The sequence below is a fragment of the Trachinotus anak genome, unplaced genomic scaffold (assembly GCF_046630095.1).
Source record: "Trachinotus anak isolate AG129_WGS33_773 ecotype Australia unplaced genomic scaffold, CSIRO_AGI_Tana_v1 ptg000008l, whole genome shotgun sequence".
NCBI classification, from domain to species: domain Eukaryota; kingdom Metazoa; phylum Chordata; class Actinopteri; order Carangiformes; family Carangidae; genus Trachinotus; species Trachinotus anak.
Genome location: NW_027273859.1, coordinates 7,939,903 through 7,959,107, shown reverse-complemented (window position 1 = coordinate 7,959,107; position 19,205 = coordinate 7,939,903). Strand labels below are relative to the sequence as shown.

The window sequence follows — 19,205 nt, the reverse complement described above, 5'->3', positions numbered from 1 at the left end:
CTGAGATTTTGTCCTCATTTTTTCATAAGCCTGTATCAAATCCTGTCAACACTAATTTATTGTAATTTACTGTACTTTATTGTATTTGTTCACCATGAGGACATGTGTCTGATACCAATTTATTGTATTGTAATAGCTCATTGTTTGCTTGGCATGTTTCATGCACACTCCACAATCTCCTTGGGATTATAAAAGTGATTATTCTTGGATGGATAAGCAACATGAAAATTATTTGAGCAGGCGTCACATGTGTGTGTTTGCCAATAGAGTATGGAATTTAAACAAAGTGAAAAACAAATCGAAGTGTATTCATCATGGAGATTTGACAGTGATACAACAGCCTGTAATATCCTGCTGACCAGAATATGGGTGGCCATGCTCTTATCTTCAGTGGAAAGTATGTTTTTCAATGTAGTTAGGGTTAATCTGTCTGTCTCTCAGCTGTTATTCAGCAAACACACGAGAGAAAATCACTTCCATGGGTTTCATCTTGTTGATGAGATTGCGGCTACATTCACTGAACATACACCATGACACCATATGGGTCAAGTATTGTCCTTTATTGGAAGTGATTTGATAAGGGATAAAAATATGAAAGATAAAAGCACAGGACATAAAATATTTACTCAGGATCAATACTGCCATGAACAGTAACTCTCAGTGCCCATCTATCCTCCTTTTAAAAATCAAATACATCATATCACACTTTAAACACAGCAAGAAACATTATTTACATTAAAAAAAACAAAAAGGAAACTTCAAAGCAGTGCTAACTTGTGTTATTAAAGAATAGTTAGACAAAAGTAGTGGGGCATTCGATGATTTCAAACAGAACTTGTTTTGCCTGCACAATGAAGCTACTGCCATCAGCCAATTAGCTTAGCATTGCATTAACAGCCTTGTTCTGTCCAAAGTTAACAGGTAATCATCAGGTAATCTTTGGACAGAGACAAACAATGGGTGCATATCTAACTCTCAACAAGAAAGTAAGTTTTCTCAAAATATCAAACTCTTCCTTTTAAAAGTATTCTCTTGTCTGTATAATAAATATGAAGCTACTGCCAATGGCTGGTTAGCTTAGCTTAGCATCATTTAGCCATGTACAAAGGTAACCAAAGTAATCTAGCAGTGCTTTTAGCCCCACATATTATATAACATTTGTTAAATCCATACAGATTATTAGACTATTCCTTTAATGCTGGTACCTAAAATTAGCTAGATAGATAGAATTTTACAATAGCTGTAAAAGTGCAAGTCCACCTTTTTAAGTACACATTTGCTTTTCCAGCTATGACACACTGCTGAAAACAAAGTCCCTATCACTTTCCAGTGGCTGCTTCAGTTAAAATACCTTGATAAGCCAATGCAAGTCAAAAGGAAAGTTACTTTATGTGTCATCTAGTATCCCCAGTAATAAATTTTGCGTTTCACTTTCTTTTTTTGTCCTTCTTTTCACATGAGATAACCATTTGACTGACCTGGTTCCACTAAAACTGCCTCAGTCTGGTGTAGCTCCTCTGTCAGGGTTTAATAAAGTGCCTTTAATAGCTTGGTGCTCTGTGTCAGTTTGAAGGAAATCCACTGAAACCCCCGAGGAAGCTGTAACCAGGCAACTAAAGCAGGCTGTGGGCTACCTGTTTTCTTCTGATCAAAGAAAATGGAAGGTCAGACACAAAGGCCAGGCCCTAAATTGTCAGGCAAGATCATAGAGATGAAAGAATTCTATCTATCTATCTATCTATCTATCTATCTATTGTATTTTCTTTTTGAACATTGCTCATGCATGCAATGGCAAAACTAATCCTGAGGAAAAACTGGCCGACACCAATCTGGGGGTTGCTATTCCCGGCTGTCAAGTCTGCTTTTGTTATGCAAGACAAAAGTGTGTGTATGTGTTTCTGCGTGCGTGTGTGTGTGTGTGTGTGTGTTATTAATACTACAGAGGACAGAGGAAATTGAGGACCAGAAATATCCTCCAGTATACAAGTGATATTTCTAGATGTATTTCAAAAGCGGGAAACACGTAGGACTGTTTTGCCATGAATATATTGTAGGGGATTATGAGTGTATAACTCAGGCCTGGGACATAAACGGGCTGACACAACATTCATGCTGTTATGATATCCAAACTAATAAATAGGTAAAACATGGAAATACCCCCTGACATAAACCCTCCCTGACAGATCTGATGAATCAGGAAGCGTCTGACACAAGGCGGAACCATTAGGGCAATCCAATAGAAAGATAAGACAACAAGGAAATTATTGACTCAGGTGATCTATGTGTTTGACCCTTCCATGAGTTACCTACCTGTTTCAGTGCATCCTACAGATGTTAGTGCACATAATAGCATCATTAGGATTCCAGTGTCAAACTCCCTTTGACCTTTTCATATGTCAAAACGAAAAGATTTGTTCCCTCTCACAAGGGATCAAAGAACATGAGGCCAATGACTTTGTCTGACATCACTGCATACAAGATTTTTAGCTGAAAATCATTTTGTCTTCTGTATTGAGACACCTTATATAACTTCTCACAGTGTTTCAGGCTCAGCATGGACCCTGCAGGTACACATTATACTGAAGATAGTGTATGTGGTGAATTATGTATGTATGTATGTCTTTTGCATCCTCCAGAGCTTTACAAGTATTGGCTTGGGAGAAGGATTCGCACATCAGGGTTGCACTTTCTTTTACAATGCAACAGAATGCATTGAAAGCTATTATTACTCTTAATATGGGAACAAGGCAAAATGTGATGAATTTCCTTACAGTAGTAAGGCAGGCAAAATATGTGACTGAAGATAATTTAAACGCTCAAAATAACAGCTTGAGGAAATCTCTGGCCAACTCTGCAGTTCATGTTGTTCCTGTGATCTGCAGAAATTGCTTATATGAGAATCTCTCTAAATTAAAATGCAGAGAGCCAATATGCTAATCTTTCTGGAGCTGCTCCACAGACAAAGAGAGTCTGGCCCTGTGGAGTCATAAGTGTTTGTCTCCCACTGAGCTTCATTTCATAGCACATTAATGTTCCCATAGCCACTTCACAGTTACTTGAGTAACAATGTACAATGGCACCATTTAAGTTCCACTCATTGTCAAGTGTCGCAGGAGTCCATCAGCACCTCCAGCATCTCGCTTCCTTTATTTCAAACAAAATGAACACTGCTACTTCATTCAGTGGTGTTTTAAAAGGAAAGACAGGTGAGGGGAAGGGAGTATAAGAGAGGAGAGAGGATTGACAGCCTGCAAAGGTCAGACTGGGCCAAAACAGCAGAAGCACAGAGTCAATTATGCTGACAAGGACCTCTGAGAGCTCTCTTGCCCTTAGAAAACACTTTGGCTGGTTAAGGTTTGGCTTTAAGTCGTAAAAACATCCTATACTTGACCTCCTGACGTATCATCAAAACCACAAGGCCGCTGACAGCCAAAACCTTACCTTTCTCCTTCCTGCTTAGATGATAGGCTTCTAATTTCAGAAAGATAAATGTAGAGCTGTTAACATGCATTCCCTCAGAATGAATATTCAGCACAATTCCCATTGATCTCTCATACAGTTTTTTTTTTTCTTTCTCCATGCTGTTTAACATCTACGGCACCAAACACAACACTGATTTATTCAGCACTACCAGCACATCTAAAACGTGTTGTGATCTCAGACTTCCTCCTGAATAATGCAAACACAGGCAGTGCACCGAATTTGACCTCAGACAGAAACAACAAAAATTGTTTGACATATTGAGTGTTTTTTTTTTTTTTAACGTATATCCCATACTAAAATATTGCTATTTAATACAAGTGCTGACTAGCTCGTATTTAAACAAATCAACACTATAATCTCCAGGGAATTCCAATTCCACAGTCCAACCTGTTTCCTGCTGTGGACACGGTGCAGTCTGGTCTCAGTGTACCATTTTGCCTTTCATGGGTAATCAATTATCGGTTAAAAGCTGAGATGTGGATGGACGACCTACACGGTGACAGTGAAAAATCAATTCTGGTTTAACACAGACTCAGACAGCAAGGTGGACATGAAGCCTGCCAAACAAACAAAACAAAAATGAATGCAGCACAAGATTTGAAGGACAAAAGCAAGATGGTGACTCATCAAGACCAAATATTACAACATAGACTTTATAATTAAAGATGATAGTAAATATTTTAATTCAGTTCAATACCACAAAGTGAAGTGACTAACAACAGGTTTCCTAGGAGATATCTGCTATGCTACACAGTGCTCTTTATTGCCGACCACACCATAAACTATTACTGTGTCACATTTTTACAGGCCATACATGTATTTAGTAATGTTACATACAGCAGAAGAACCCTGCTCTAGAAAAGTCCATTACTGTCGTTTTTATTTTGTTTTATGGCACTTGATATACGGTTGATGTATGTAACATTTTATGACAAAACCATCCCGCATACACGCACAGTATATGGAACGCAGACCTTGGCAGACAGCAGAAATGTATATAGCTCTTGCCAACGGTCATTGTTAAAGATCATTACATCGTTTGTGGTGATTTTAGGTAATAAGAAATGCATTAAGATGATGCTAGTAAATCGGCTGAATGAACGCCTGGAGCCACATTTAATGCACTAATGTTCTCTCCTTCGGTGGTGTAATAAGCTACTCTGCCAGTTATCACAAACACATCACAGTTCACAATCCCTTAATATTTTCATCAATAGCATTAACATAAAACAGCAGAACTGAAAAAAAAACAAAACAACCCCAAACCCTTTGTCCTTTCAGTACTCTCCGGTGATTCTATCGCTCACATTTACAGCAGGGAAAAGTGTGAAAAGCAAAACCCAAAATAGCTGATAGTACTTGAGAAAGGAAACATGACATTTGTTTACGAGAGGAAATGCTTTCTCTTCATTCATGTGTGCCCGCAGCACATGGGGAATAGACGATTCAGACTGCAGTCGCAAAAGTGCTCATGTAAAGTGTCTTCTGTCACCCAACAATACTTAGACTTGTCCAACCTTTGCACCATCATTCTGTTATCTACTTCCTCTTACATGTGAACTTGTACTGAATTGAGGACACCGCGCCATTGGTTAAGTCTCTTCAGTCTGCTCCCTCCGGACTGCAATTGTGAGGTTTAAAACTTTGTAAATGTCAACCCTGCTTTTGCACGCAATGAAGCAAGAAAAGCTCTAAAGGATGACACAATGAGGGCTGGAGAGGCCCCAGTAGTTTTTTGTCTTTTACTGAAAAGGCTTCATTTAAGTATTGATGCTAATAGATCCATTGCTCAAGATCGACCCCTTGGTGACCTCCGTGCTGACAGTGGAGAGTGGGACGGTCTCATACCTCTCTACCACCCCCCAGCAGCGACAGCGCAACAGAGTGGATTTGAGGTGTTTCTGGAAATTGCTGTTGAGGAAACCGTAGATGATGGGGTTGATGCAGGTGGAGGCCATGGCCGTGAGGTGGCAGAATGAGAAGATGACATTGTGGCTACAGGAGGGGATGGCCTCATAGTTCCAGTCAAACACCGTGTTGAAGACATTGAGAGGGAGCCAGGAGAGCGTGACTGCCACCACTATGGAGATTAACATGGCGTTGATCCTTGTGGAGCCCTTGTTTTTCTTTTGAGTGGTGTTCCTGCCGCGCTCCACCATGTCCTTCCTCCTCCTCAGACGCAGGTAGATGTGCATGTAGCAGGCCATGATGAGGATGAGCGGAAGGAAGTATTGGAAGATGAGCAGGGAGGTGGTGTAAGCTCGGCGTTCTTGAATTGACGGCCACTGCTCCATACAGACAAGGTGATCACTGAGTGGGAAGGGCATGCTCAGGTTCTGGAAAGGCAAGGTAAGTACGCTGTATGAGAGGAAAGGCACTGAGATTAGGCAGGCCACGATCCAGGTGACAGCCACGGCCAAGTAGGACTGGCACACCACGGGCTTCCATCCAGTCGGGTGGACAATGAGTTGGTAGCGCTCCATGGCAATAAGGACGAGGGAAAAGATGGAAACAGTAACTGATATACACTGGATGAAGGGCGTGAGCTTACAGAGGGTGTCTCCAAGGATCCAGCGGTCCATCAGAGTGTAGATAATGGTGACCGGCAGGCAAACAATACACATGAGGATGTCAGAGCAAGACAAGTTGACGATGAAGACGTTGGTGACGTTGCGCATCTCCTTGTACCTCGTGATGACAAAAACCAGGCAGGAGTTCCCAATGAGACCCACCGCCATAACTGTACTGTAAGCAACAATGAGAAAAGTGGTGCCACTCACTGAAAGTGAGCAATCGTCTGTGAAATCCCACGGTATCTCTTTCCACAAGGCTTGGTTGTGGTTGGTGCTGTGCTGATGCTCCATGGTGGTTTTCCTGGGCTTCACTTCAAAGGCTGAGAACTAATTAAACTAATTTGTTGGGTCACACCTGCTGTAATTACTTCATGAATAATATTTGCATTTTTTACAGCTTCCCTTCATCCCTAATCTTTACAGAAGTCTTCATTTTCTGCCTGAAAAACAAGAAAAAGTAAATTAGTAACCTTAAACACATTTCCAGTCATTAAAAGTTTGTTTTTAACATCATGAACTTTTGAGATATTTAAGGGGTTGGTTATCACTAAGTTTGAAATGTAACTCCCATGGAAACCGCAACATGAAAAGAAAGTGACCTTCACTTGCTGAAAAAGCTCATTTCATCATTAGACTGTAACTTCTTTTAAATGAGGATGTGTGGCAAAGTGATTCTCTTGCTGCAGGATGTGATTTTAAATTCACAGCTCTCCTGGATGTAATGCCGCAAATTTCTTTCTGTTGCTGAGATGCATTTAGTGGTCCAATTCACCTTTGCACACACTGGCAGTGGATTCAAAATTACAAAAACAGAGATTTATGAAAGGAATAATTAATATGGCTATGCAAATATCAAGGGGCTGTTGGCAGAGCGCAGATTGTCTATCTCCTCGACTACAGGCTATAAGAATAAATGATACACTGATGGCATATCATCAAGAAAACAGCACAGATCCAGACTTTGTGGCATCACTATAATGGCACGCTGATTTGAATTTCCATCACAATAACGGTGATAATGACTGCTCCTTCAGAGACAATCATTCCCTCTCACTGTTTTCTCCCCTTTTGACAGCAGGAATTTATTCTGTTTCTGTCCATAAAGGAACAGACAGCGCTCATCGCCACTGAATACTCAGAATAGCTGCCTGGATTCTGAAGCACGTGTGGTCCTTACGATGTCTAACAAATTAATGTACTGGAAAACAGAAGCACATTTTCATTACACCAAGACCAAAAACATCTGAACACTGTGTGGATGTGTGCATAGATGCACACGCGCGTGCGTGCGAGCACGCAGCAGTGAAAACAGTACTGATTAACTGAGATGTTTTGCCCACGGCTCAATTGCCAAGAAATTAGTTTTGCAACACAGCTATGTAAACAGAATGAAACCTGCAGGATTTAGAGGATTTGTCTTTTTTAATTGACAACTCCTTAACAATGATAAACACTGACAGGTAGGACATTAATTGCTTGAGGCTGCCTCTATTACAAGGAGTAATGTTGTTTCATCTGTGGTAATCACAAACAAAGCCGGAGTAGTCATGAACAAAAGTAAACACTTGTATATGGAACTAAGTTTGGTAAGGCCACTTGAACTACACAGTGTCTGGATAATTCATCTACTCCTGGATGTCGACCTGAGTAAAAGTGGCTGATTTTCGGGATATGTGGCCTGCACATCGTGTTAATGCTGCAGCCTTGATGCTGATTATCTATGGCAGAGATTGGACACTTAAAGTGATGCATTGCTTTGTGTTGTGTCTGCTGGTAGAGGACAGACCAAACAGTGGAACAAGGAAATTTACCAAGGGCATTATTATTATTTAACATGACACCAATTATAAATTATACTGATCATCTGAAGATTACACATAATAGCCTGGAAAAAAAACATCAAAAATACACAACATGAGAGGAACTGTTAAGTCCCTGTGGAAAAAAAAACAGACAAATAAATTATAGCTTGTAGGGATTTGTCTCAAAAGATTTTAGATCCCTCCTTTACCATCAGCTCTCTTCAATCACCTCACTAAATCAATTTGCCACGGCACAAAAAAAACAGCCACATACTTACAGACATCACGCACAGGCGGATGAAAAACACAAGAAGGGAAGCAAAGTGTGAGAGTAGTCTAAGTGTCTCTGCAGCTGTCCTGGATCCACTGTCTGTCTGCTGCTGTGCGTCTGCTCGCAGTGAAGTGGACTTCCTCAGCTCCGGACAGGTGGAGCAGGAGACTCCATCTGACCTCCAGTGTGCCACCATGTGTGCTCACTGCTCTCCTCTCCAAGGGAGACCCCTCACTCATTTCCACCTCAAGACCCACTGAATGACCACTAAACATCTCGCAAGGGATACTGGAAATCCCACAACAACAGCTTCTATAGCCTCACATACCAGCACGCACGATCAGGCTATAAAAACTCACTATACGCATCTTAAAACCCTGCAAAGAAACACAAGACTGAAATATTAGAGTCATTTAAGCTTCGGGAATGAAAGAAACCAAACATTGCCGACCCTTAAAGAAAATCTCATTTCTCACTTTCAGGTAACCCAGCACCCTCAAAAAAAAAAACAAACAAAAAAAAACAACTGTTAGGCTACAACCCAATATGCCGTGTTTCAACCAGCCGTCAAATCGGCCACCGGTTCTTACCGAAATGTCCGTTCTTTGGGGACTTGGCGCGCTGCTCTGCAGCAGGTGAGACACAGCAGAGTTTTAGGTGGAGGAGACGCGAGGAGGCGTCCTGCCGGGAGCACGGAGGGGAGCGGACATCTCTTAAAGCGACCTCCCGCCTCACACACCGGCGGATGAACACGTTACATAATCAATTCTCCCCGGCTCGCACGCACGGAGGCACGCACGCATACGAGGGGGCCAATGGGGAAACAGTTTTATTTGAAATTTGCACACATGGTCCGTTTCACCCACCTAAAGCCCAGAAACGTGTGAGTGGGCGACATGGCATACTTTATTTAGTCTGTTGCAAGAGACAAGCTGAGCAAGTTTCATACCTCCCAAATGCCAGATCGCTAAAATATCACTGAAATATAATACTGATGTATGATATTACTGTAGTGCAGTAATTCCTATAGGGCTGTCTGCGGTGCTATATAATGTCTATACACAGTAAGATGTGCAATGTATTATACTGTGCCCTGCTTTCGACAAGGGGAACATTTTTTCTGTGGATGTTAGCTGTGGATGAACAGAATCAGTGGCAGTGACTTTTTTCTTTTTTTTTTAAGTTTTCACACCCTGTGAGAGTCTGTGAAGCTCTTATGAATAATGTGTTTGTTGAGGAAGATAAACACAGGGTGTCAGTTACAGAGGACTTCATCTTGTGTTCCTGTTTCTCTGAAGTATAATTTGTCACCCAAAACACTTTGATGCATAAATCATAAAAAAAAAAAAATTTTGCTGCCAGCATTTAATAATGAATATTGATGGGTACTTACTGATATATAAAGATGATAAACGTTGTCTCAAATGTCTGAAATTGATTAAGATACCCAAAACTGACCACCCAGGTCACATGTTCTCTGCACCTGCAGTATAATTTTTCTGCATTCAATCTGACCGAAACATGGTCACGATTATAATCTCAGTCCAGATCCCTCTGCAGATAACACCTAGAACTATTTTAAACCTGTTTTTTGCACCTCTCTTGCTTGTGCAACAGATTGTTAACTGCTTCTTCACACTGTCCCCACACACTCCTGTTTCAAGTGGAGGCTGTTTGAGAGAACAGTAATAGCTGTTTGTCTGAGAGGCAGAACAGTGGAATGATTTGCCACCAACCACAACAGCTCCATGGGTGTTTACTTGACATAGAGACACGGGTGTCACTCAAAACGATTAATCTATGCACATATTTGTCGGAGAAAAGCAGGAATGCTGAAAAACTTGAATTGTACTGCAGGAGGATTTTTTTTTTTTGTCCCTAATATGCAGCTATTCAATATATTGGGACTTCAAATGGATGTTGTACCTCTCCCCTTGTGCAATCTCCACTGCTGTCACTCACATTTTGATTTTTCTTTGGTCTATTTTGACAGGAGGAGAGAGGAAATCATTTCTAAGAGTATGTCTGAAACGTCTAGACAACTGAGCACTATGGTGACAAGAAATGTTTTTTTGACAGTGTGTCCACCAGTTTAATGTCACTGATAAGTGGCAGGTTGATGGGCTCAAGGATGCTGACACATGGAGAAGGGAACATGGTTTTTAAAACTAGCCTTTCTGGTGAGGAGCACATGTATATAAACAGAAAGCAGATTAGTTTTGTTCCATCGCAGGTGATAAGGTGGAACAAGAACAGATGCCATACTCCAAACATTTTTGAAACATTATCTTGCTGTCACATGAAATATTTGATCGCTCTTTGCGAGTTCTTTCATTGGGTACACGCTATCAGCTGTTTAAACTCCCATCCTGTGACCATTTACACAATACAGTACATAATGTAGCTTGATTCAAATATTGCCATATTTGGATTCAGAGTGAGACTCATATTACATAAGGCATTTGTACAACTTGTTCTTGTGGGAAAATGGTTAATAGTTTTATGTGTCGCTGGCAGTGTAAATCAATAAAGTAGTCTGCCCCATTAACAATGAATTGTTCCCCTGCTGTAGCTCCCCATATCCATGTTTAATAGTATTTGGGGAGCGATTGTTCGTGTGTATTTTTAAGCGCAAAGCCTGTTTTTTGGTGATATATTTGTCTTGACAAAAACTCTCACTTTAACAGACTTTTAATATCCTCTGTGATGCAGTGGGGCTTCAAAATAGATTTGAACACCAGCCAGCCAGAACAAAGAAAGAAATGGTGGCTCTTTGTAACTTCACACTTTGTTCAGCTGTGCTTCAAAACGAGGTTAAAGAAAGGAAGACAGAAAGACAGAAGGAAAGAAAGATGTAAACAACAGTTAACTGTAAAACCCTAATAGGAAAGGTAACCACAACATGTTGTGTGTATGACCATATTTCAGAATACAGTATGTTAGCGCATTTGAGCTCTAGTATGTATATAGTATGTTTGAGTAATGCTTGAATTAAATATGGTTTTCATGAGAGCTGATCACTGTATAGTTTTATGAACTTTGAACGAAACCTCTTAAACATCTAACACTGATGGAGAGTAGAGCAGGTGAAATTAAATCATGGCAGAAGCGTAAGTAAAATTTGTTTGAGGGTTTATTGTTTATAAAGGGAACAATGCAGTGAGTAAAAAAAAAAAACAGAATGAAGAACAAACTCGTGTCACATTCCTGCCGAACATCTGAATTACTCCTCTTGCCCCTTTTGCTGTTGCTGTTGCTGGTATGGTTCTCTCCTTGACTATATGAGTTCAGGACTGATAGTCATATAACGAAGGATAAAACATGTCTTACAGTAATAGCATTGATAAATATGAGTATATACGGCCAAAAATACTTATGTAACAATAACTCATGTAAATGAGATAGAAAATTACGCTGAGTTCTCACAGTGAACAGTAACGTCAAATATTTTCCAAAGTCATGGATAAGAGAGATACATCAGATATAGATAATGATGATATACTATATATTTTTTCATATATTGCCACCATTATAAATTATAAGACAGGGTCCCACAGTTGTATGTAAATTTCACCTGTTACTGTAAAATGAGGTCAGGGTGTCTGTGTGCTCCTGTTTCCAGCTCATGGTGTAAAATGATCAGTATGAAAAGATTTACAGCTGCTAACCCTAATCATAATGCCATGGGGATGTGATTCTGTGCCAACATTTTTAAGTGCTAGTCATATATTGGTTGGCATGAATATAACCATATGTCAGGCAGTGATAAGGAACCTTATGCATACACGTATGTGCAGATTGTATGAGGCAGAGGATATCGTAATTGCACTAATCAATCAAAAGCTGTCCTCACTGTCCTTCAGTCAGAGTCTCTTTGCACCTTTTGAGAATGGGTGACACTGACCTTTTTTTTTAATTGCAATGTTTTATTGGGGTATGTGTGTAAATGTATGTGATGCGTGTTGTATGTGATATGTATTCTGATATTTAACAATATTGTGTATGATGATATGTGATGGGTTTTTCATGTCAAAGACAGAAAGAAAGAAAGAAAGAAAGAAAGAAAGAAGAGAAAAGAAATAAAGTGTAGGGAAATATACAAGAAAGGAAAATATATGTAATCCATCATGACTCTTTGTTTAATTAGACGTTTGATCTGTCATTGTTCACCGTGCTCGCCTCATAAGAGCAGTAAAATTACTCCAGGAATTTGATGTCTTGAAAAGCTGACAGCCAACAATACAAAATCTGAATATGGCTGAGGTCTAATCCATCTTGTCAACTTTTTGAGTCGATGAAAATCAAACACTGGAACACAGAAACCATATTGATCAAGTGGCTCAATTTTTTGCCTTCAACTCTGTCATTGCAACCCTGAAACCGTACACACTGTGCTCAGAAAGCAATTCATTGAGCGAAGGACAATCTCCCCTGCAGTATTACAGTCCTTTACATGAACCAAGTGGAAGTGATCCTTGACACCATCACTGCAGCACAGTCCTATAAATCCCTGAGGCTGTAAATAACCCCAGCCAAGAACAAATGCCACAATGCCTCAGGTAGTCGTGGATGACAAACAACTCCCATCAGTTGCACAGATCACATCTGACACATAAGCTCACCCTGATGCTCTCCTGTTAAAATGTGACTTTTAGGAGCAGCAAACGCCGGTGACTATTATAGAAAAACACAGTTCATATAGGCCTACAGTAAAACCTAATCATTTTTCAACATATTCCTTCTGTAGGTCCTCTTTTCACTTGGACTGTTTTATTTTGATCCTCTGTGAGCAGTTAGTAAGTAAATATTAAATTGAGTGGCCATGCAGTCCCCCTCAGCTTTATATAGCTTTTTAGTGTCTTTCAGCTCATTGTTTTGGTTCTATAGCCTACATCTTGACTGTTTTAGTTCATTCTCACCTCACCTCTCAGCCTTGTTATTGTCTGCATCAGTAAGCTGATGCCAAAAAGAAGCCCATATAAATCTACTGTATGCTATCTCTCCAATGCCAAGCAGCAGATGGATGAAGTTAGCTACTAGTGGGTGAACATAGCAGAGCTAAAGAGCTAGATATTTCCTTCAGTAGTTGGTGGACACCAATAATGGAGGTAAAAGTTTATACAGGACTTACATTCATCAGATGGTAAACACAACTGTGAATGAATGCTAATGTTGCTCCATGTAGCTAGCTTGGTTCTTTACAGTCAACTAAAAAAAAAAAACCTACTGGTTATATTTTTGTACCAAATAAACAGAATAAATATTTTAATTAGTGTGTAATCAAGTTAGATGTGCTGGAACACAGATTTTATTACCACTGGACAGAGCCTATGTCCCATAGTTCCAATTTTGTGCTGGACTAAGCTAACCATCTCCAAGTTGCAGCTTTATTTACATTACAGAGATGAGAGTGGTATCAAGCTTCTCATCTATTTATCTAGTCATGCATATTTCCAAAATGTCAAACTATTCTCAGTGTCAAATTCCTCCACATTCATTCCTAATATGTGTCCAAGTCATGGCCAACATGGAACTTAGTGTTATAGTTTTGGAGCATAAAGTCTGTCAAGCATGAAATGAAACTAAGCTAAAAATAAACTGATTTCAATGTCAGTGCGTGCTACTTCAAGAATTACATTTAGTATAGTGGAATAAACTGATTTGAAGAAGAGAAAAGAGCAGCAGCAGAGAGAGAGAAGAGAGAGAGAAATAGACCAGAGAGGAGCCTGAGATTGGGGTTTATTAAAACACAATTGCATTAGCAGAACGAAAGGTAGAATCAATCCATTGTGCATTAGACCTGCTGACCCTCCTCCTTTAATTCATATAAATGTTCTGCATGTCCTTCCTGCTTTCTAAAGCCACGTTAAGATTCTGCTCAGCTCCGGTCACATCTGTGAGCAGCAGACAATTTTCTTTACTGCCTCACTTCTCCCTCAGTGTTCCTCGGTGTCGGCATATGATTCAGAGTTTACACTAACGTTGTCACAGCAAATAAGACGGTGGATGTCACACACCAAAATAGCCCTCATCCCAATAGCAAGAGCTGAAAACTGAATTCAGAGGCAGCATAACGTGATAGAGGAAGGACAGCAAGTTGCTATTGATCCCCAGAAGCCCTGTTCAATATAAGTCCAGATCCACTGACACATGGCAGATATGACCAACCGCCCACTCAGGTTCTTGGCCATTGTAGCTTTATCCCAATTAAAATTTGATCCACCATCAGTCCCATTCTACTTGGCCTCATTGCATGGACAGCCGTTACCACGGTTACTGTACATGGCTATGTTGCTGAAATGCTTATGAAATCTCATATTAAATGTTAACTGAGAATGCATTTGTGAGCATAATGTAAAGCAATCATTTCAAAATGTAAATTAATCATTAATCGTTTCTTGTCCGTGTCAAACTACAGACGTAAAGCTATTTCCATCACCTCTGATATTCCATTAGCAGTGTGGGCAAACGGTGCATGTCGCAGATGAAATCTCTCCTTTCAGAGCAGCTGTCAAAGCACAGTCCAGCCAAGCTATTTGGTGCAATCAAGTCCCTGCTTGCTGTCTTGTAAAATCTTTTCCAGTGGGAAATGCCAGTTTCCTACCATGTGTGGGCCATGTGAGAAAAATAAGTGATGACCAACCCCCCGTCTTTCTCAGCAGGAAGCTATAAAGTTGTGTCCAGCCTTTTACAATCTTTAAATGAGCAGTGATGAACAAGCATGTGAAACAAATGGACAAAACATGTGACAATGTGATTTTACTTCCGTTTTCCCTCTTTAGATCAACAAAAACTGCTCCTGCTCCTGTGGAGCAGCACATACTGTTGGGAGGCTTAAATATTTCAGTAACATTGGTTTGTTTTCTCTAGGTCCCCAGTGAGGTGGGGTAATCTCCCAGCCTTTTCCAAAGATGACTCTGACCTCTGAGAAAGGAGGAAAGAGTAACTGCTGTAGCTGACTTGGGAGTTGCCATTATAGCCAAACAATAAATGTTAGCATTTTTCCATGTAATTTTAATTTGCCTGACTCCTTATTGAGTGTGGAGTAAAAAATTACATTGTTTCAGAAAATCACATCGTGGAGTGCCATTGCAATTTCTCACAAAATGATTCAATTCAATTACAACAAAACATAATGAGGTAGATCGGTCGAAATCCTGTGACAGTGTGAATGACCCCCACTGTCTATCATTTTTTGAATTATGTATCATCCAGTAGCTTTGATCTTAAGACGGTTGGCAGGCTCTGTCAAACACCAATACTGGAAGATGTTGTGTTACAGGATTCTGGTGCAGAGGAGAATTGATTGCTCACTTCACAATAACCGAACAGCCACAGCAAAATTGCACCTGCTGGGACCGTACCTCAGTCACTTTACACCCATCCATTCAATTTATGAATCACAGAGCAGGGAACATGTAAGACATTTCACACTGCTCCCATACCTGCTTGATCTGTCTGGTTTTGAAAAGATTTGCACTCTTCACACTCTGCCAACAGGTTCTGCTTTACTCACATAAAATTTTACAAATATTGTAGACAAAAAGGCTGTTTAATGAAGATTTCACCCATGGCCAAATGTAATATATGTACATACATTGGATTTCCATATATGACATACAGTATATGTACATATAAAATAAAAGCACATATGTAAAAATTACATATGAAACCTATTAGAAATTGGAACTATTATATATATATATATATATATTCTTTTACATATGTATGTATGTATGCTTATATTTTACAAATATGTTACATAACTATATATCCATCCCAAAGCCTGTCAATATATGTTGATATTATATACAATAATGTCAAATGTCTGAGACCATAGAATGAGAAGATAGACATGTTTAATATAAATGAGAAATTGATAAGATAAGCATATATGAGCACATAGAATTTTTAGATGTATGTTGTTTTAATAAACATGCATATATAAATTAAATATATATATTGTTGGTATAAATTATTCAAACATGTTACTATAATACTATAAAAAATGTCATCATAAAGATGTTTGCAATATATGTACATATACAAATATTATTTTGGGTATTTCATATATGTTATAAACTCATATCTTCATGTATCCAGAGGATGTACACATATGATAATAATATAGCCCCTTATACATGACATATATAGCAACACTCTTGATATAGGGAAATGTGTATAATTTCTGTATGGGTCAGCTTTCAAATGTCAAATATAGCCAGGATTCAAGTCAAGTGTGCAAGTTTACAGTTTTTTTGTTTTTTGTTTTGTTTTGTTTGGTTTGTTTGTTTTTTTTGCCAAACTTTGCCGGTCAAATCTCCTGTGCCACACTAAATATGGCAGATAGTTGGTATGGAAACCATGTTAGATGGGGATCGAGCAGAATGAATGGCACCACTGGAGCTCTGCGGTCCCAGACTAATCAGTCCTATTGTCCTCTGGTCTGCCGGTTTCTTCTTTTATCAGATGTAGGATGCAAAAGCCATGCTGTGGAGCATGGCTGGTATATTCAGGTTTTTCCAGCAACCTGCTGCACTGCACTATTCCTTGTTAGAGCCCATTGTACCCACAGCACACATAACCCTCCTTACTACTCTCAAACTCCACGTCATAGGATGGCCAGTAATGGCACAGTAAGATGGTCTCCTTCAGCAATTATTTGAATGAAGGTCAAGCGTTTTAGCAATTGTAGGATTTGTGTAACAGGGAGGCTTTTAAAAGCTCAAGGTCAGAGTTAATTCAGTAAATTCAGCCCACCTTATTTTCATTTGTTTTTCATTTCTTCCTGTGGCCTTTGGAGTTCCTGCGGCACAGCCTTTTGGATAAGAGGCTGCTAATGTACTGGAATGCTCTGGTCTCAGGAACAGCAAGACCAAGCTCTCTGTGACCTCCAGGAAGGTCCAACAAAAAAAAAAACAAAACATGTTTTCAGTCTCTCACATTGACTGACGTCACAACAAGAGCACTGTAACACAGCCCTATCAACTACACTTTTCATTGTGTACCTGTGATCATGTCAGCCTAATTAGCAAATAACATCACATTTGAATAATTATATAATTATTATATAACCAGAGTTAAAGTCAGTAATCAAGATTTATCTTTCTGGAAAAACAGTAATCCATATAGGTACCATCAGCACCGTTACTGTCTGTGACTGATGAGAGATATTTGTCTGGTTATGATTGTTGCCATTATAACACTACTGTAGTTTTTCTGTCAGTGTGTAGATAATTGAAAAATACAGGATGTGACTATGGCTTTTCATAATTGATTGATCTGTATATGATTTTCTCAATTAACCAATTAATGGTTTGGTCCATAAAATGTCGAAAATAGTGAAACATTTTTCCAAAGTCTAAGGTGGTCATAAAATTGCTTGTTTTGGACAATTGACTTTCCAAAATCTAAAGATAATCTTTTTACTATGGCATAGAACCAAGATATGGAAATAGGAAATGTCTGTAATTTTCACTAAAAACTGATTTAAGCAGTTCATCAGAATAGATTTCCTGCTAATCAACTAATCAATTAATCAAATAATAGTTGCAGATCTAGCTGTCAAAAACCTGATATTGTAGAAGTGAACTTAAGTGGGGTTATAATATGTGTGCAGTAATGTGTGTGTTTGCCACTCAGGGAGCTGCACTAGTCTCTTTCACTGGCAGGAATTATGGGAGGGCATTTCTTCAGCCAGATGATGAAATACAGACAATGTGTCACAGCAAAAAAAAAAAAAAAAAAAAAAAAAAGTTATGATTTTCTATGTGAAAAGGGCATTTCTGCACCCAAGACAAAAAGCCAGGGGAGCTTTCCCTCGTCAATTCTCTCTGTGCTTGCCACTGCAACGTATATTGGACTGGAAATAAATCAAGTGATGGATTATTCCAACAGTATTTTTTGCGGGTGGAAAAATCTCTACTCTTCATGTCAGGAAATGATATATGCAAATTGAAACCTCGACAGAAGATTAATGAGATTGTGAACCTAAGCAATATGGAAGCTTCAATTTTATAAAAAGAGCATCATGACAGCCTGCCTTAGGAAATCTATCTGGCAGCTCATGCAGTTATCAAAATGTAGTCAAATCAATCTGGGAAGTGTTTGATCAGATGGAGACCAAATATTGGGGGGACAAACATAATAAATACGACAAACTGTTGGATAGAATGATAACAAGTAATTTTAGTCTCTGAAAATCAAAGTTGTTCCTTATAATGATATTATGATATATGATTTTAATGTGGCATGTAAATGTGTTATTCAAATACAACGATACAATAGCCTATATATATCTTGTTTAGATGAACATTTGATAAAGGTGTTTTCACTGCCATTTTGTGTTTTCAAATACCTGCAGCAGCAACACCATATTGCACTCCATTACAAGTCATTGTAAAAGTACAGTACTATCTGTCCACTGTATCTAAATATCTGGAGTAAAAGTACTAATGACAAAAAAAATGCCATTAAAAAAAAAAAAAGTTGAAGTATTCATGCGCGATTATTAATGATTTGTCTTTATGTATTTCGCTCAGGCGTTCCTCAGCCTAACTCGCTGTGAAGTTAATAAGTCTGTGTGATAACTAGTAACCGGTGATGTTGATGAAATGCAATGAGGTAAAAAGTACATTACTTACCCCTTTACTTCCCTAATTGCAGGGGAATAGAAAAATGCAAATTGCTCTCTTCAATAAAGATCCAATACTTAGTCAAGTATAGACAGAGAAAATGTACTTGGGACTACTTTCAACCTCTGGTGCTTGGATGTTTGTGCAGCACGCAGAGAGACTGCAGACACACGGAGAGCCTTCAGAAATGATCTTACAGACGATTGAGAAGGAAACAGCATCCTCTTGTGTCGGGCAGAGAGAGTCACAGTATCTCAGTATGTATTTGCCTAGAAATCTGACTTTATCGGTGTAAGTAATCGGAAACTAAACAAAGGATAGAAATCATAAAATGGCCAATTCTACACACTAGAAACACATGATGATTTTTAAAAGACGAACCAAAAATATCATACCCCCCCCCCCCCCATGTCACGCACGTCTCTGATTGGCTCGTTCTTCG

The 19,205-nt window shown here is 39.2% G+C and overlaps 1 protein-coding gene across 4 annotated transcripts; it reads right to left on the bottom strand.

Annotated features, from left to right (window-relative positions):
- Positions 1-4,142: 4,142 nt before the first annotated feature.
- Positions 4,143-19,040, bottom strand: npy8br (neuropeptide Y receptor Y8b). Of its 4 annotated transcripts, none has more exons than XM_071482268.1 (3): positions 18,773-19,040; positions 16,890-17,020; positions 4,143-6,496 (listed from the first exon to the last, which is right to left on the bottom strand). In XM_071482268.1, the coding sequence occupies exon 3, from the start codon at positions 6,345-6,347 to the stop codon at positions 5,244-5,246; it is 1,104 nt and encodes a 367-aa protein (XP_071338369.1). In that variant the 5' UTR covers positions 6,348-6,496; positions 16,890-17,020; positions 18,773-19,040; the 3' UTR covers positions 4,143-5,243. The 4 variants fall into 4 exon arrangements, with proteins under 4 accessions (XP_071338369.1, XP_071338370.1, XP_071338368.1 ...); XM_071482269.1 differs by having other exon boundaries at positions 16,890-17,013; XM_071482267.1 differs by lacking the exons at positions 16,890-17,020; positions 18,773-19,040 and adding an exon at positions 8,720-11,307.
- Between the last annotated feature and the right edge of the window lie 165 nt (positions 19,041-19,205).